Source organism: Schistocerca gregaria, chromosome 9 (assembly GCF_023897955.1).
Source record: "Schistocerca gregaria isolate iqSchGreg1 chromosome 9, iqSchGreg1.2, whole genome shotgun sequence".
NCBI lineage: Eukaryota > Metazoa > Arthropoda > Insecta > Orthoptera > Acrididae > Schistocerca > Schistocerca gregaria.
Window position 1 is genome coordinate 237,375,228 of NC_064928.1, and position 18,312 is coordinate 237,393,539.

The window sequence follows — 18,312 nt, forward strand, 5'->3', positions numbered from 1 at the left end:
ACGTGAGAACATCACACTCTTTTTACTATGATTTATGTTCATAGTGTAACCTCTTTATCCATTCCATTCAATTCCCCTTCTGAGTCCTTTGCTATTCCTTTAGAAATACATCATGTGCTACATGCCCCACACTGAAGGAGAATCTACTAGGATGTTGAATGAATTAAGAGAATTACATAAATGTAAGAAACTTACATACTATAAGCAATGCTCATCCCAAATTAGTAAACACTGTTATAAATGCAAAACTTTTACTTCATCAAAATTTATTCCTTGCAAATATTGTATAATATTTAAGATATTGATATGAATTACAACATCATCAGCAAATTGTTAAGTTTTTATTTCTTGTCTCTGAACTTAAATACACTTTCCAAATTTCTCCTTGGTTCCTTTTCTGCTCGCTCAATGTACAGACTGAATAACATGGGAGACAGGCTTCGTTTAGAATGTGAGTGCCCCCACCCGCACCCTCTCCAACAGAAAAAAAACCATGCTATATAACACTTTAATATTTTTTGCCAAACAAACTCATCTGAAAGACTGATGATGTTTTCCTTTCTTACTTGAAGGCAAATAGTGTATGACATCTAATGTGAAGTGCTTACTTTAGGTAGCTTACAATAACAGCATATGTTAGGTATATTGGGAAAGATGTTAATTTTATGTGAAAGTCTTATGGCCAGAAAAAATAATAAAATAAAAATCATCTGTCACCCTATATCCCAACTTTGTGCTTATCAAAGTAATACAGAGAATATAAACATTTCTTAAGTGTTTTACTTGTTTGTTGAATATTCAAGCTTACTTTCTCTGCCTGGTGCAAGACTTTCCACTGAAAGACACTGTGGCTTACATGTAACCTGTACAATGAGTACATATCTAGCCCAGTGTAATGTTTGTGTTTTTGATGACAATAGCAAAACAGAAACTTTGTGTCTCTGTCCATCTGCAATCACTCACAAAGATACCTTGATCTGAACAGGCTGCCTCCAAACCACTGCACCGCCACTGTAGGGGTGCGTATCAACAACTTTGTCAACAGAGGCAGAAAATAGTGTATTTGTCATAATATTTCCCCCACTGTCAATGAGTTATACATAATATGATGTAAATTAATGGTACGTACTTTCGTGACCATGGAGCTGACATACTAGTCAGTTGCTGAACCATTTCGGCCATGGACTCCTTCTCACATTCTGACAAATTAGGCATCCATCGGTTTTTCTTTATTTTTTTAGATGGTCTTACAAACCTGAATGCCTCCTGTAAAAAACACACATATCTTCTGATAACACAGTTAGACGTTCAGTTAGTCATACATCATGTTCAAAATATCCCAGCTTGAAGAGAATCTTCAATGGCATGGAACAAATGAACAGAAGTAAATAAATGTAAGAAACTTACTATAAACAATGCTCATTCAAAATTAGTAAACAGTGTAATAAATGCAAGACTTTTACCCCATCAAAAATTTCTTTCTTGGAAATATTGTAAAATATATAAAATATTGACACAAATTTTCAAAAATATATATCTTGTGCACCCTCAACTAATAATGAAAGCTGCAGTAGCCACATGCGGTAGTACTGCTAAAGCCCCTCAGAATCTCAAATTTGACATTAGTTGTGGTGTTGGTGAATATTGTACACCTATCAGGATGGGTAACATGCATGTGTGCTGATTGATGTACAGCTCAACAAAGTGCATGTGGATAATCTTACAGTTACACCTACACTGTGGCATCCAGTGCTACCATAAATAGGCCCTCCCCATCACATATGCCTAGAAATATAACGGAGGAAGCAAGGAGTTTCAATAAAACTACTGACTTAGCAATCCACCAATTTCTACAGCTAAGTATAACCCTTAAACAGCAAAAGACATTTTTCATAGCTATACTGTTGACTCTGACATTGACAGTGATATTGACAGACAAGGAAACTATGCTGATTGATGATGCAACTAAGCAACTATCAGACTTTGAAATTTTCCAAAGACTGTTGGTGCATGAAGAGGGAGCTGGTGAACTGTATCACTGCCAAAGATCCAACATGGGTCCAAGGCGAGGTTCAGACAGTAAACCACTTTTTGTTATGTGCAGAAATTTGAGTATTGTGGATTTGTTTGAAACAAATTATACAAAAGAATGGCCGAAAAAATTAAAACTTAGTTTGTATTACTAATTGTCTATACATAAAACATAAAGTCTCAAATATTACATGTACTTCAAGGTGTCAAATTCAAATGTAGTATCTGACACTTTCTTTAGCAAATGTTACATAAAAGTGACTGTCCAACTAATGACAAAATCTGATAGAACTGTGAATCGCACACAGTGTATTTTAAATGAGACTAGGACAGTGTTTTTAATTCTTTTTTAAAAACAGAACAGAATAGCTATTTCAAAAATCTTACCATGGTTGAGAACATTAGACTAGCCACATAATAATTAATTCTTAATTTTTCAGTACGTATGTTCCACCAGATGGAAAGTGAAGTACCTGTACAATTCAGTTAGGCCAAATCCAAAATGCAGTATTTTCTACATAAAATCCAGGAAATTCACAGCATGTGGTAACAAGAAGATAACAAAAAAACCTGCTGATGACACAAACTTCAGCAAAACATGTCTAGGGAATAAAAATGAAATAAAAAGGCGGATCCTCTCCAAAAACAAATCTATACTTACTCAGAGTAATTAATCAGTGCAGATTTCATTTGGGTGAGTAATTTTATATACCTCAAGTGTAGGGTGGGACCACTGTAGTTGCCAAAGCAGAAGCAAATCCATCAGGATTTCCAGAAGACATTCCAAACTGCACAGTCATTAAAGAAATGTTCACAGTACCAATATTTGTATGGTTTACAGTGATCTCAGATAATCTATTCTGATCATTCAGTTTGTAAAATTGGGCCACAAGTGATTCTGCTAGGAAACAGTGCTAACTAGACCATGGTTTATGAATTGTGGAGGAGCTGAACTGGCGAGGATGCTTGTGAGTGAGAAACAAGACAATGCTTCTGCAGCCTAACAGTAAATGCCTAAGAAATTTGGAGAGTTGCTCAGAACTTATGAAATAGGAGATTAGTCAGCAGGTTCAACAGAACACAGAGCCAGAGTGTTCCCCAAGTTTGACAGACAGCCTTCAACATAGCTGCTGGTATTATTATTCAACTGCAGTTTTGAGTAAGATAATGGAGCTAATAGTTAGCTAGAGAAAGTGGTGCTTCCTTTAAATAGTTTATTAAAGTAAGATTGAACTATATTGATTCTCTGGAAACTGATCTTGGTTTAGCTTTCAAAGCTTCATATTTCCAGGCTGTTATCAATGCTTTTTCTTTTTTTATATTGCTGAGGATGCTGCAAGAAGCCAGGCAACATTGAATGTTTTATTGTATTTGTTGGGCTTGGAACCTCTCTGAAGGCCAACGTGCTGCTTCAGGATGTGATCAGTGTCAGAACCGTTATTTTTTATGTCCATCTTGTGGATAAATGTGAGGCATGTGACAAGTCAAAATGCATTTAAGTGATCTACACTCATGCTAATAAATTAAGGATAATGCTGATACATGGTGAAACAATGCTCTGACGTGCAGTCTGCGGGTTTAAATCACCTTGGGGTATGACCATGCGGTGCATCTGACCTGCGGTTGTTGCACGGTGGCGCTGGCAGCAGTCCACATACACAGAGCTGTGTTGGTGCATGTCAGAGTATGGTGAAGCGAGTAAGTGTGCACACATTTTCAGACGTGCTAATGGTGACCATATGTTGAAAATAGCTCAAAGAACACATATTGATGACGTTATGAGGGGTAGAACGCTGGGACGACTGGAGGCTGGTCAAACACAGCAAGTCGTAGCACGGGCCCTCCGTGTGCCATAAAGTGTGATCTCAAGATTATAGCAATGATTACAGCAGACAGGAAACATGTCCAGTTGCTACAGTAGGGGACGTCCATAGTGTACAACACCACAAGAAGACCCATATCTCACCATCAGTGCCCGCAGATGGCCACGGAGAACTGCAGGTAGTCTTGCTCGGGACCTTACCGCAGGAACTGGAACAGTTGTCTCCAGACACACAGTCTACAGACGACTGAACAGACATGATTTATTTGTCCAGAGACCTGCAAGGTGCATTCCACTGACCCTTGGTCACAGGAGAGCCCATAAAGCCTGGTGTCAAGAACACAGTACATGGTCAATGGAACAGTGTTCCCAGGTTATGTTCACGGACGAGTCCAGGTAGAGTCTGAACAGTGATTCTCACCAGGTTTTCATCTGGCGTGAGCCAGGAACCAGGTACCAACCCCTTAATGTCCTTGAAAGGAACCTGTATGGAGGTCGTGGTTTGATGGTGTGGGGTGGGATTATGATTGGTGCACATACACCCCTGCATGTCTTTGACAGAGGAACTGTAACAGGTCAGGTGTATCAGGACGTCATTTTGCACCAGTAGGTGTGCCTTTTCAGGGGTGCAGTGGGTCCCACCTACCTCCTGATGGATGATAACGCATGGTCCCACCGAGCTGCCATCTTGGAGGAGTAACTTGAAACAGAAGATATCAGGCGAATGGAGTGGCCTGCCTGTTCTCCAGACCTACACCCCACTGAGCACGTCTGGGATGCTCTCGGTCGACATATCGCTGCATGTCTTCAAACCCCTAGGACACTTCAGGGGCTCCGACAGACACTGGTGCGAAAGTGAGAGGCTAAATCCCAGCAGCTGCTCGACCACCTGATCCAGAATATGCCAACACATTGTGTGACCTGTGTATGTGTACGTGGTGATCACATCCGTATTGATGTCAGGGTACCTGCACAGAAAACAGTCGCGTTTTGTGGCACATGTGTTTCGGGATGGTTTTCTCAATTTGTCACCAATACTGTGGACTTACAAATATGTGTTGTGTGTGTTTCCTATGTGGCTATGCTATTAGCGCCAGTTTTCTGTAGTGCCACATTGTGTTGCACCACATTCTGCAATTATCCTTAATTTATGAGCATGAGTGTAGGTTTGCCAATTAAGAGTTCCTCTGCACAATGTGCTGCTATTAAGCACATAGTGGAACTGTCATAGCAGCCCCTTATGGTCAGAGGGCTCGCATACATGACACGCAAGACAGGTTGCAGTGCGGAGAGAAACATTGCCAGCAGACAGAAACAGTACCAGACTTTCAAAATAAACATGGAACTACTTCACCAGACAATATGTGACAGTGTTCCACCAATCGGAACTCATATGACTGATGTAGCACTTCGCCAATGCCTAGACTGTCAGACACGAAGTGTTTACCAACCCCTAGGAACAGCTCCGGCTAGTACTTACGGCAGCCCTAGCCTTGTATTCACTCACTGTAGTCTTGCAGTAGCACTTTGTAGTTGGTAGAGTAGTTTTCGTCAGTATTTTCTTCCATTGTCTTATCTATTTTGCTACCACAGAGTTGTGGGTTTTTTTCTGCATTTAAAACTTAGTGTATGCCAAGAAGGCGTTTTCCCTTTAATTGTAATGAAGTGTGTTCAAATTGACTGTTAGTTCTTTCCTACCGACCACAGGACACAACAGTTATTGGTGACGAGGATCATTCATTTTCGAATGGAATGGCCTCCTCTGAGGAGCTTCTTCAGTCCTTGTTGGAAACTCTACAGCAGATTCAGGTAATGTTCAGGCGCTCTCACTCACCAGTGTTGCAAGAAATAGCCCATAGGGTCGATTCCATAGCAGGTAAACTGAACACGTCACACGTGGCTCCACTGAAGTTTCCGGCTTTCGCCGGTATGTCGAACCACGGTCAAATTACGTCGAATAGCTGGAACAACATTTATTGGCACATGGGATCCACAACGAAAATCGAAGTTGGGCTTTTCTTTTTTTAGCGACAGTCAGTCCACAAGTGTATTGTTTAATTCAACAATTGAACCCTGAGCAGTCCCCTTGATATCTCTCATTTACTCCCATTAAGGGCTGCCTTTTTGAGTACTTTGGCTCACAAAAAAACATCACCTCTGCCTATCAGGCTTTCTTTTCTTGTCGAAAGTCCTCAAGTCAGACTTATCGGGTCTCTCCCGCGACTGTAAATTCCGGTGCACCAACATCGCCTGCAAGCAGTCTTATGCCTCTTCATTGATTCGTGATATGGTGGTGTTTCACGCACCAGACGAGGGTCTCCGGGCTGATATTTTGAAGTTACTGGACCGGTTCCTTGACACCTGTCTGCCGATCATTCGTGTGTTTCAACATTCTCACCACCTACAACGACCGCGTCTTGATCCAGCTATTTTCACAGTTTGTCAGTTGTTGAAAGGAAAGTGCGAGTATTAGTTGAGGACCAATTGGATGAAAATCAGTATGGGTTTAGGCCTCTTATAGGTTGTCAGGGCCAGATCTTCAGCTTACGGCAAATAATGGAGAAGTGTTATGAGTGGATCAGGGAATTGTATCTATGCTTTATAGATCTAGAAAAGGCATATGACTGGGTTCCTAGGAGGAAGTTATTGTCTGTTCTGCGAGATTATGGAATAGCAGGCAAACTTTTTCAAGTAATTAAAGGTCTTTACATGGATAGTCAGGCAGCAGTTAGAGTTGACGGTAAATTGAGTTCATGGTTCAGAGTAGTTTCAGGGGTAAGGCAAGGCTGCAACCTGTCTCCACTTTTGTTCATATTATTTATGGATCATATGTTGAAAACAATAGACTGGCTGGGTGAGATTAAGATATGTGAACACAAAATAAGCAGTCTTGCATATGCGGATGACTTAATTGTGATGGCAGATTCGATTTGAAGTTTGCATAGTAATATTTCAGAGCTAGATCAGAAATGTAAGGACTATGGTATGAAAATTAGCATCTCCAAAACGAAAGTAATGTCAGTGGGAAAGAAATATAAATGGATTGAGTGCCAAATAGGAGGAATAAAGTTTGAACAAGTGGGCGGTTTGGAGTACTTAGGATGCATATTCTCACAGGATGGCAACATAGTGAAAGAACTGGAAGCGAGGTGTAGCAAAGCTAATGCAGTGAGTGCTCAGCTACGATCTACTCTCTTCTGCAAGAAGGAAGTCAGTACCGAGACTAAGTTATCTGTGCACTGTTCAATCTTTCGACCAACTTTGTTGTATGGGAGCGAAAGCTGAGTGGATTCAGGTTACCTTATCAACAAGGTTGAGGTTACGGATATGAAAGAAGCTAGGATGATTGCAGGTACTAGTAGATGGGAACAATGGCAGGAGGGTGTCCACAATGAGCAAATCAAAGAAAAACTGGGAATGAACTCTACAGATGTAGCAGTCAGGGCAAACAGGCTTAGATGGTGGGGTCATGTTACACGCACGGGAGAAGCAAGGTTACCCAAGAGACTCATGAGTTCAGCAGTAGAGGGTAGGAGGAGTCCGGTCAGACCAAGGAGAAGGTACCTGGATTCGGATAGGAATGATTTTGAAGTAGTAGGTTTAACATCAGAAGAGGCACCAATGTTAGCACTGAATAGGGGATCATAGAGGAATTATATAAGGGGAGCTATGCTCCAGACTGAACACTGAAAGGCATAATCAGTCTTAAATGATGATGATGATGATGATGATGATGATGATGATGTCAGTTGCCTAACGCTGAGCGGGAGCCTTGTTCATTTGTTGGCCCACTCTGTGACAGGAAGTCTTTCACCCAACTTCCGGACTCACCAACAGTCGGATTGTCTGCATTGGCGAGCAAGATGCAGGGCTTGCAGCCAAGTGGACCACACCGCCTCGGTGTGTCAGGCTCCACAAAAACACCGTGTTGATGCCACGCTTCCTGCAGATGCACAGGCTCGTCAAGAATCGTCACCTCAGGACTTGGAAGGCTCGAATTCCTTTGTCGGCCAAGTATTCCTCATCATTCCCCAGATGAGTGCCTGTTTTCTCATTACCTCAGAGGTTAACCATATTCCGGTGGTCTTCCAAATTGACATGGTATCATCATTCTCTATTGCGGATGGTGCCACATACAAACATTTGGGCTCACCAGCATCATCCCCCTACACTTGCGCCTTGTGCAGTTTCAGTAATCACTTTATATCCGTCGATGGTGTTTTTTCCACACAAATCTCTTACAATGGTTGTTCCTTCACTGCTCAGTTTTTGGTGGTCGCATCCCCTGGAGCTACTAGTCCTCTGGGTATGGACATTTTTGGTCATCTGGGTTTATCAGTGCAAGATGCGGTACAAGCTGTGTCAATTCCCAAATCAGATACCTTCCTCGCCCCACTGCTCAGAAAATATGACACGTTGTTCTCATCCTCCACACCAGGCGTGAGGGGGTTTCACTGCAAGTTCATCTTCTTTAAGGCCCGCCTGGACCCATTTGCTTTTCGAGACAGGCTCCAGGTGGAACTCCATCGCTTACAGGATGAAGGCATACTTTCTCCCATCACACACTGTCGCTGCGTGATGCCTATCGAGAAGCCAAATGGTGCTCTACGTATCTGCGGTCAATTCTCAGTCTATCGCCGATGCCTATTCTGTCCCATCGGTGGATGACATACTCGGACATCTTGCGGGCTCGACCGTTTTCACGGTCACTTCTCAGTCCATCATCGATGCCTATCCTGCCCCATCAGTGGATGACATACTCAATGTCTGTGGGCTCGACCGTTTTTGCCAAAATTCATTTGCGTGCCATGCTTATTTGCAGCTGCCATTGGACAAGGAATCGCAGCAGATCCTAGTCTTCAATACTCAGTGTGGTCTTTTCCGGTACGACTGCCTCGCATTTGGCATTGCTAGCACCCCTGCCATTTTCCAATGTTATTTGGCACGCCTCACAAGCAAGGTGCCTGGGATGGCCAATTATCTGGACGATTATCATCGTCAGTGTCTCATCCACGGCGGACTTCGCGGACAAGCTGGACCGGCTGTTTCAGGTTTATTCTGAGGCTAACCTGCGTTGCCGGAAAGAAAAGTGTGACTTTTTTGTGCAAGATGTCAGCTATCTCGGGTTTGCAGCCTACACACCTCTAAGGAGTATGTCGAGGTGATGCAAAACCTGTCTCCTCCCACAAACGTGAACCAATTGCACTCCATCTTCGGTCAAATCAACTATTATCGGCATTTTATACTCCACACCGAGATTTTGGCACCCCTGACTGGGTTATTCCACAAGGGTGCGTGTTGGGTTTGGGACACAGCATGTGAGCTGGCTTTCACGTGTCTCAAGTCAGCTCTCTCCCGCCCTCCTTGTCTGGCCACTTACGAACCTTCCCTGCCCCTCATCATGACAACCCATGCCTCAGACTACGCTACGGCCTGGGGGCAGTCCCCTCAAAAGTGGTCGACAGTGTCGAGAGGCCAGTGGTTTTCACATCCAAAAAATTGATTGACACTCAAACCAACTGTAGTCAAATTGAAAAGGAAGCTTTCGCGCTGGTTTTTGCTTTGACTAAGTTCTACAATTTTGTGTATGGTCATCATTTCACACTGCAGACCGATCATAAACCTTTGGTTTCTTTGTTTCACCCGGGTGCTGCAGTGCCCACCTGGACAGCGCATCACCTACAGCACTCGGCGCTCTTACTGGCGACATTCGACTGAATGGCTCGCAAATGCTGGTTTTCTGTCCTGGCTGTCTGCAAGGGCAGTCCGTGAGTTTGATGCTTCCCCCTTGGTTTGTTTCCACACGGATCCGGATGTGGACGCGGCTCTGGACGCGCTCCTGTTGGATGTCCATTCAGGCCGGTGGGCTACCGCTCAGGATCAGACACTGCAAGCTCTTTGCTGCCAAATCGCTGCAGGTTGGCCGACCAGCCATCATAGCATCCACAATGCAGATGTCCAGCACTTTTGAGATCATCGGCACAGTCTCTTTATCCGCAGTGGCGTTATCTTTTTGCATAGTGATTTTGACGTTCCCCAGGTGGTCATACCACATTCGTCGCAGTGCCGTGTCCTTGACCTTCTCCACCCTGGCTATTGGGGCAGGCATCATCCTCACCAAACAGCTGGCCTGGTGACACCTTTATTGGCGTGGTATGGATAAAGACACTGCCTCCATTGTGTCAGCCTGTGCCACATGCCGAACACTTCACACAGCACCCCCACGCGAGTATTTTTCATGGCCGGATGCTGCCACTCCGTGGGAACGTCTCCATTTGGATTTCGTAGGGCCATTTCGTGGTTCCCAATGGCTCATACTGATTGACTCCAGTTCGGGATACGCTTATGTCTCCCGCATGATGAACACCGCTTCTGCTGAAACTATCAAAGTTCTCCAGCGCCTCTTTGCTGTCGAGGGAATCCCCAAAATGATTGTTACAGATAATTGTCCACAGTTTACTCTGACAGAGTTTAAGCAATTCTGTAGTATCAACGGAATTTCCCTAGTCCATACCGCCCCATTTCACCCTGCATCAAATGGCCAGGCGGAATCTTTTGTGCAAACATTCAAGACCCAGCTCGATAAGCTGCTGTGCCATCATCCGCTGGAGGAGGCCATGCTTCTTTTCTTGAGGCCATGCTTCTTTTCTTGGATACGTGCTGCACTGACCCCAGGCCGGTACAAGTCCAGCAGAGATACTTCACGGTTGACCATTCCGCTCCCCCTTATCAGTCCTGGTTCCCGAGGCTTCTCACCCTCCCACCCACATGCCAAACCACTCCTTTCACGTTGGGCAGGAAATTTGGGCACGGACATTTTCTCATCCACGGGGGCACTGGGTGCCTGCCATCATCACCGAGCTCTGCGGCCGGGTGATTGTACCTCTCTGGTGGGCCGACGGTTCCACCGGCCACTGGGTGGAGCTACCCATCTGGTGGACCACGATGCCCCAGAGGAGCTGCCAGTGACTATTGCCAACCACCCTGTGGTGAAACCTCCACTTCTGCCTCCGCCTCAGCCGCAGTCTCCGTTGCCAGCTCCCCCAGCTGTGTCACTTCCTCCTGTCCCTGCCGGCCATGAGCCCATGGACATTGACCGGGATGCCCCTATTCCTATGGACGTTTGTGGTGCTGTGTATTTTTTTCCTCACGGGGTGAAATGGTGCAGCGGCCGCTTATTGTCAGAGGACCTGCAGAACCGACACGCAAGATGGGTTTCTAACCCCCTTTCAGCAGCACGGAGAGAAACATTGCCAGTGGATAGAAACAGTAACAGACTTTCAAAACAAACATGGAACTACTTCACCAGGCAACATGTGACAGTGTTCCATCAATCGAAACTCATATGACTGATGTAGCACTCCGTCGACCCGGCTTTATAAGCACGCCTGGACTGTCAGACCCGCAGTGTTGACCAACTGCTAGGAACAGCTCCAGCCAGTACTTATGGAGGCCCTAGCCTTGTATTCACTCGCCGTAGCCTTGTAGTAGCACATTGTATTTTGTAGACTAGTTTTGGTCAGTATTTTTCTCCATCGTCTTGTATCCTTATATGTTTTGCTACCACAGAGTTGTGGTTCTCTCTCTCTCTCTCTCTCTCTCTCTCTCTCTCTCTCTCTCTCTCTTTGTGTCTTTGTGTTTAAGACTTGTGTATGCTGAGAAGGCATTTTTCCTTCAATTGCAAGAAAGTGTGTTCAAATTGAATGTTAGTTCTTTTCTGCCATCCGCAGAACACAACAGGAGGCACACAAATGTAGGCCTAGAAAGTGTGGATCTGGACACATTTTTTGTGACACTGCAGAGTTAAGAATAGGACAAATAGGTTTGTTAAAATTGTTTACTAAGTCATTTACACATTTTTTAAATGGCCGGCCGTCTTGAGACATCAATATCACTTTAGAAGCTGAAGTTAATATATTTATATATTATATCCGCTTGTCAGTGTATGAGTGGAATAATAATAATAATAATAATAATAATAATAATAATCCCCGTGGAGGCCCGGGAAAAGAATAGGCCTCCGGTATGTTCAGCCCGTCGTAAAAGGCGACGAAAAGAACAAACCACTAATAGGGCTAACCCCCCTTTTAGTGCGATTAGTTGGTTCAGGACACAACTAAAGAAGCCTCAGACAAGCGCCGTCATGGTCAGGGATGACGCTTGAACCCTATGCCCGCCCACAATGGTAACGACACTGCTAACCAACTGGAAAATGATTTAAATCCAAACAGAGGTGTTTTGCAGGATATGCTTCCTGCAACCACCCTAGAAGGAAAACAAAGACAGAGGATGAGATGGTCAGATGAAGTTAATCGACACCTCATGTTCTGTTATTACCAAGCAACAAACCTAGGAACCAACACAACTGGATACAGATCACAAGTATACACAACATTTATTACCAGATACCCAGCATTAAAATTTTTAACAGAACAATGACTAGCTGATCAGATACGTGTAATAATCAAAAATAACAGGATACCCCAGTCAGAATTAGAAAACATCAAACAACAAGTACAACAAATACTGGAACAAAATAATGTGCAATCAGAAGAAGAAGAAAATACAGTAATGGACTCACACATCCCAGAGCAAACAAACAAAGAACAACACGCATCAATTAAACAATCAGAGGAAAACGAAATCTTAAGACTGCCACCAGAACAAGTACAAATAGAACACGAAGTGACACACATGTTAGATATAGAAGAAAAATTTCAGCTGACATATATAGAATACAAAGACACAAATACAGACATTAGACCATTCTTGCATAGACCGCCAAATAACCCACAAGTCGAAACAACAATAAAAACTATCAACACAATCATACACAACAAAATAAATGAAAACACCACTATAGAAAAGAGTTACAACTTCTGGTTTATATAGGAACACTCACTATTCTAAATATACACACTAGGCAGAGATCAGAACCAACCAACACACATAAGAAACCCACAAAACTAGCATGGCAACAGAGGCTACAGATCAGAATAGAAAAACTGAGAAAAGACATTGGACAGCTAACACAATTTTTAAGACATCAAATGTCAGAAAAAAAAAAACCAAAAAGGGTTGGGTAAAATCTCACAACAAGAAGTGATAGAGCAATTAGATGAAAAGAAGCAGAAATTACAAGCATTGGCCAAATGACTTAGAAGATACAAAAGATACAAAGAAGATACAAAAAAAGTGAAAATAGAAGGAAACAAAACCAAACATTCAACACATCATCGTCATCATCATCATCATTTAAGACTGATTATGCCTTTCAGCGATCAGTCTGGAGCATAGCCCCCTTATAAAATTCCTCCATTATCCCCTATTCAGTGCTAACATTGGTGCCTCTTCTGATGTTAAACCTATTACTTCAAAATCATTCCTAACCGAATCCAGGTACCTTCTCCTTGGTCTGCCCCGACTCCTCCTACCCTCTACTGCTGAACCCATGAGTCTCTTGGGTAACCTTGCTTCTCCCATGCGTGTAACATGACCCCACCATCTAAGCCTGTTCGCCCTGACTGCTACATCTATAGAGTTCATTCCCAGTTTTTCTTTGATTTCCTCATTGCGAGCACCCTCCTGCCATTGTTCCCATCTACTAGTACCTGCAATCATCCTAGCTTCTTTCATATCCGTAACCTCAACCTTGTTGATAAGGTAACCTGAATCCACCCAGCTTTCGTTCCCATACAACAAAGTTAGTCGAAAGATTGAACGGTGCGCAGATAACTTAGTCTTGGTACTGACTTCCTTCTTGCAGAAGAGAGTAGATCGTAGCTGAGCGCTCACTGCATTGGCTTTGCTACACCTTGCTTCCAGTTCTTTCACTATGTTGCCATCCTGTGAGAATATGCATCCTAAGTACTTGAAACCGTCCACCTGTTCTAACTTTGTGCCTCGGACCTTTGGAGGTGACGGAGTCCCACCTCTAACTAACAAACCAGGGACTCCTAAGATACGACATTCAACACAAACCAAAAGAAATTTTACCAGACAATAGATAACAAACACATTAAAATAGACAATCCACCAAACATAACAGACATGGAACACTTCTGGAGCAACATATGGTCAAACCTGGTACAACATAACAGGCATACACAGTGGATAGAAGCAGAAACAGACACATACAAGATGATACCACAAATGCCTGAAGTGATAATTTTGCAACATGAAGTCACCACAGCAATTAATTCTACTCACAATTGGAAAGCTCCTGGAAAAGATAAAATAGCAAATTTCTGGCTAAAGAAGTTCACCTCAACACATTCACATCTAACTAAATTATTTAACAGTTACATTGCAGGCCCATACACATTCCCTGATACACTTACACATGGAATAACTTACATGAAACCTAAAGATCAAGCAAACCCAGCTAAATACTGTCCCACAACATGCCTACCAACAATATACAAAATATTAACTTACACAGAAATTAATGACACATACAACACAGAACAAAATTATAAATGAAGAACAAAAAGGCTGTTGCAAAGGAGCACGAGGATGTAAAGAGCAACTGATAATAGATGCAGAGGTGACATATCAAGCTAAAACTAAACAAAGGTCACTACACTACGCATACATTGATTACCGAAAAGCTTTTGATAGTGTACCCCACTCATGGTTACTACAAATATTGGAAATATACAAAGTAGATCCTAAATTGATACAGTTCCTATACATAGTAATGAAAAATTGGAAAACCACACTTAATATCCAAACAAATTCAAATAATATCACATCACAGCCAATACAGATTAAGTGTGGAATATACCAAGGAGACTCATCAAGTCCTTTCTGGTTCTGCCTTGCTCTGAACCCACTATCCAACATGCTAAATAATACAAATTATGGATACAATATTACTGGAATATACCCACACAAAATCACACATTTGCTATACATGGATGATCTAAAACTACTGGCAGCAACAAATCAACAACTCAACCAATTACTAAAGATAACAGAAGTATTCAGCAATGATATAAATATGGCTTTTGGAACAGACAAATGTAAGAAAAATAGCATAGTCAAGGGAAAACACACTAAACAAGAAGATTACATATTGGATAACCACAGCGACTGCATAGAAGTGATGGGAAAAACAGATGCCTATAAATATCTAGGATACAGACAAAAAATAGGAATAGATAATACAAATATTAAAGAAGAACTAAAAGAAAAATATAGACGAAGACTAACAAAAATACTGAAAACAAATGGCTCTGAGCACTATGGGACTTAACATCTGTGGTCATCAGTCCCCTAGAACTTAGAACTACTTAAACCTAACTAACCTAAGGACATCACACACATCCATGCCCGAGGCAGGATTCGAACCTGCGACCGTAGCAGTCGCGCGGTCCCGGACTGAGCGCCTAGAACCGCTAGACCACCGCGGCCGGCTACTGAAAACAGAATTGACAGCAAGAAACAAAACAAAAGCTATAAATACTTATGCTTACCAATATTGACCTACTCTTTTAGAGTAGTGAAATGGAGTAACACAGACCTAGAAGCACTCAACACACTTACACGATCACAATGCCACAAATATAGAATACATCACATACATTCAGCAACAGAAAGATTCACATTGAGCAGAAAGGAAGGAGGAAGGGGATTTATCGACATAAAAAACCTACATTATGGACAGGTAGACAATTTAAGAAAATTCTTTCTAGAACGAGCAGAAACTAGCAAAATACACAAAGCAATCACTCATATAAATACATCGGCTACACCACTGCAATTTCATAACCACTTCTACAACCCTTTAGATCACATAACATCAACAGATACGAAGAAAGTAAATATGGAAAAAGAAAACACTACATGGCAAGCGTCCGCATCATCTAACAAAGCCACACATTGATCAAGACGCATCCAACACATGGCTAAGAAAAGGCAATATATACAGTGAGACGGAAGGATTCATAATTGCAATACAGGATCAAACAATAAACACCAGATATTACAGCAAGCATATTATTAAAGATCCCAATACCACAACAGATAAAAGCAGACTTTGCAAACAACAAATAGAAACAGTCGATCACATCACAAGCGGATGTACAATACTAGCAAATGCAGAATACCCCAGAAGACATGACAATGTAGCAAAAATAATACATCAACAGCTTGCCTTACAACATAAACTTATAAAACAACACGTTCCCACATACAAGTATGCACCACAAAATGTACTGGAGAATGATGAATACAAATTATACTGGAACAGAACCATTATAACAGATAAAACAACACCACATAACAAACCTGACATCATACTCACCAATAAAAAGAAGAAATTAACACAACTAATCGAAATATTCATACACACTACAACAAAATACAAAAGAAAATAGGAGAAAAAATTGAAAAATACATCCAACTGGCTGAGGAAGTCAAGGATATGTGGCGAAGTCAAGGATATGTGGCATCGGGACAAAGTTGACATTATACCAATTACACTATCAACTACAGGAGTCATACCACACAATATCCACCAGTACATCAATGCAATACAGCTACATCCAAACTTATATATACAACTACAGAAATCCGTGATTATTGATACATGTTCAATTACCCGAAAGTTCCTAAATGCAATATAACATATACCGTACAGTTAAAAGGAAGTCACGCTTGATCAACGTCCGCGTCACTTCCTACTTTTGACCAGACATAATGTCTAAGATAAGAAAGAAATAATAATAACTAAAGAAATAGTGACGGACAGATGGACACACACACACACACACACACACACACACACACACACACACACACACACACACATATATATATTATGATTTTGTGTCTCACACTTACCTCTGCCTCTCGTGTACTTGCATTTGAGATATACAAGATATCATTAGTAATTTGATATTCTTCATTTTCTTGACCCTTAAGGAGAAAAGTGCGTGTGAAATGTCTGTGAGAACTTTTCTCCTTGGTTATGTCACAGAAGACACCTGTCACTGTCAGTATGGTGAACTTCGGCTGAGGGAGAAAGAACACAGAATTTTTCACATAATTTTCATCATTAAATGGTAATTTAAGCTTTAGAAAAATGACAAGCCCTAAGTGTATCTCATCAAAAATACACCAAGCCTGTATCTACAGTAGCCTGCACATGTATTCTGTACACCACATACTGTGCACATAAAACAGTATGTGTACCAATAGCACCCACCCATTCCCATAGCATTCAAAAATATTACAGGCCAAGATTACGTTTTGATATTTCAGTTTGTAGGGTGGTTTTTTCCATTTTCATTGTCACAGTCATTATAACTGTATATGGAATAAAGTAACATCTTTATCATTATGTCTCAGTTAATTTACCAGAGAATGTTTTAGAGGCATATGTTTTCCAGAGAATGAGCTATCACATGATACATATGGTGCACATATGTAAGGGTCAGGAAAAATATAGTACCAACTGCACCACTGAATGAATGTTGCCACCTAAAAGGGTTTCACACACAACTTACCCTTTCAATGCAGTCTTATGGCTAACTGAAAACCACAATGTGATCATTTAAACCACTACTCAACCACCACCACAGCCACCACAATGCTTTCACAGTTGGAAGAAGTCTCTCTGGATTGTACACTTTCTCTGGTTATTTCCACATATAAGACACATTTTGTGGTTGGAAACAGTACTTAAGTAAACTCACCAGATCACATTACTCATACCAGTGACTGACTGTTTATATTTTGTACATTTTACACGACCTCTTTCGTTAAGACCTGAGAAAACGGTTAACGGCTTGTTGTTATTTCTCTACTCCGTGATCAGATAGTAATCTCTTACCCCTCTAAGAGTTTTTCTTTGACTTTGTAAGTACAGACAATTTTTTACCATGAGCTCTGTACAGAGATATGACACTCCTAGCACATTATGAAATAGTTTCAAACATTGAACAGCTAAAGAAGTTGCAATAGAGTATACAGTTCCTGTCTTACTGTTTTACACATTTACACAGTGACACATAGGAATCAATAGTTGTTGAAACCTGTTCCAATGATAGTAACTGTAGCTAGAATTGATGAACATAAACTTCAGAAATGGTTAAGTACTGTGACACATAATTTAAATGGGGTTAAATTTCTGTTGTACTGCGGAAGAAGAAGTTAGTGTTGTAGTCACCAACTAGCCTGTCCAATGGTCTCAGAGCATAAGATACTGTCTCCAGTTATTACTTTACTATTATTACTAATTTCACACAAGTTTAAAGCAGGGGTGCAATTAACAAAACAGCTTTCACTTATTATATCTGCTTTATCTCATAAACTATTTGGTGTGTACAAAATAAGTATTAGTGAAAAAAGTTTTGAAGAGTGATTAAAATACAAGAATCCGTAATAATTGGAAAAAGTAATAATTTGCAAGAATCCTAGATTCTATAGAGCTGCATAGAAAAAGAGAAAAAGCG

General features: G+C 41.6%; 1 protein-coding gene across 5 annotated transcripts in view; it reads right to left on the reverse strand.

Moving 5' to 3' along the window:
• The window catches only part of LOC126291656 (nuclear RNA export factor 1-like), a 190,704-nt gene that overhangs the window by 16,857 nt on the left and 155,535 nt on the right, over nucleotides 1–18,312 (reverse strand). For all 5 annotated transcript variants that reach the window (XR_007551835.1, XR_007551834.1, XM_049985228.1 and 2 more), the window contains 2 exons: nucleotides 16,700–16,870; nucleotides 1,130–1,266 (listed from right to left, as the gene is read on the reverse strand). Coding sequence is in view for 3 of the 5 variants with exons in the window: in XM_049985228.1 (XP_049841185.1) it covers nucleotides 1,130–1,266; nucleotides 16,700–16,870 (308 nt within the window). In the remaining 2 variants the exon portion in view is untranslated. The remainder of the gene's footprint in view (nucleotides 1–1,129; nucleotides 1,267–16,699; nucleotides 16,871–18,312) is intronic.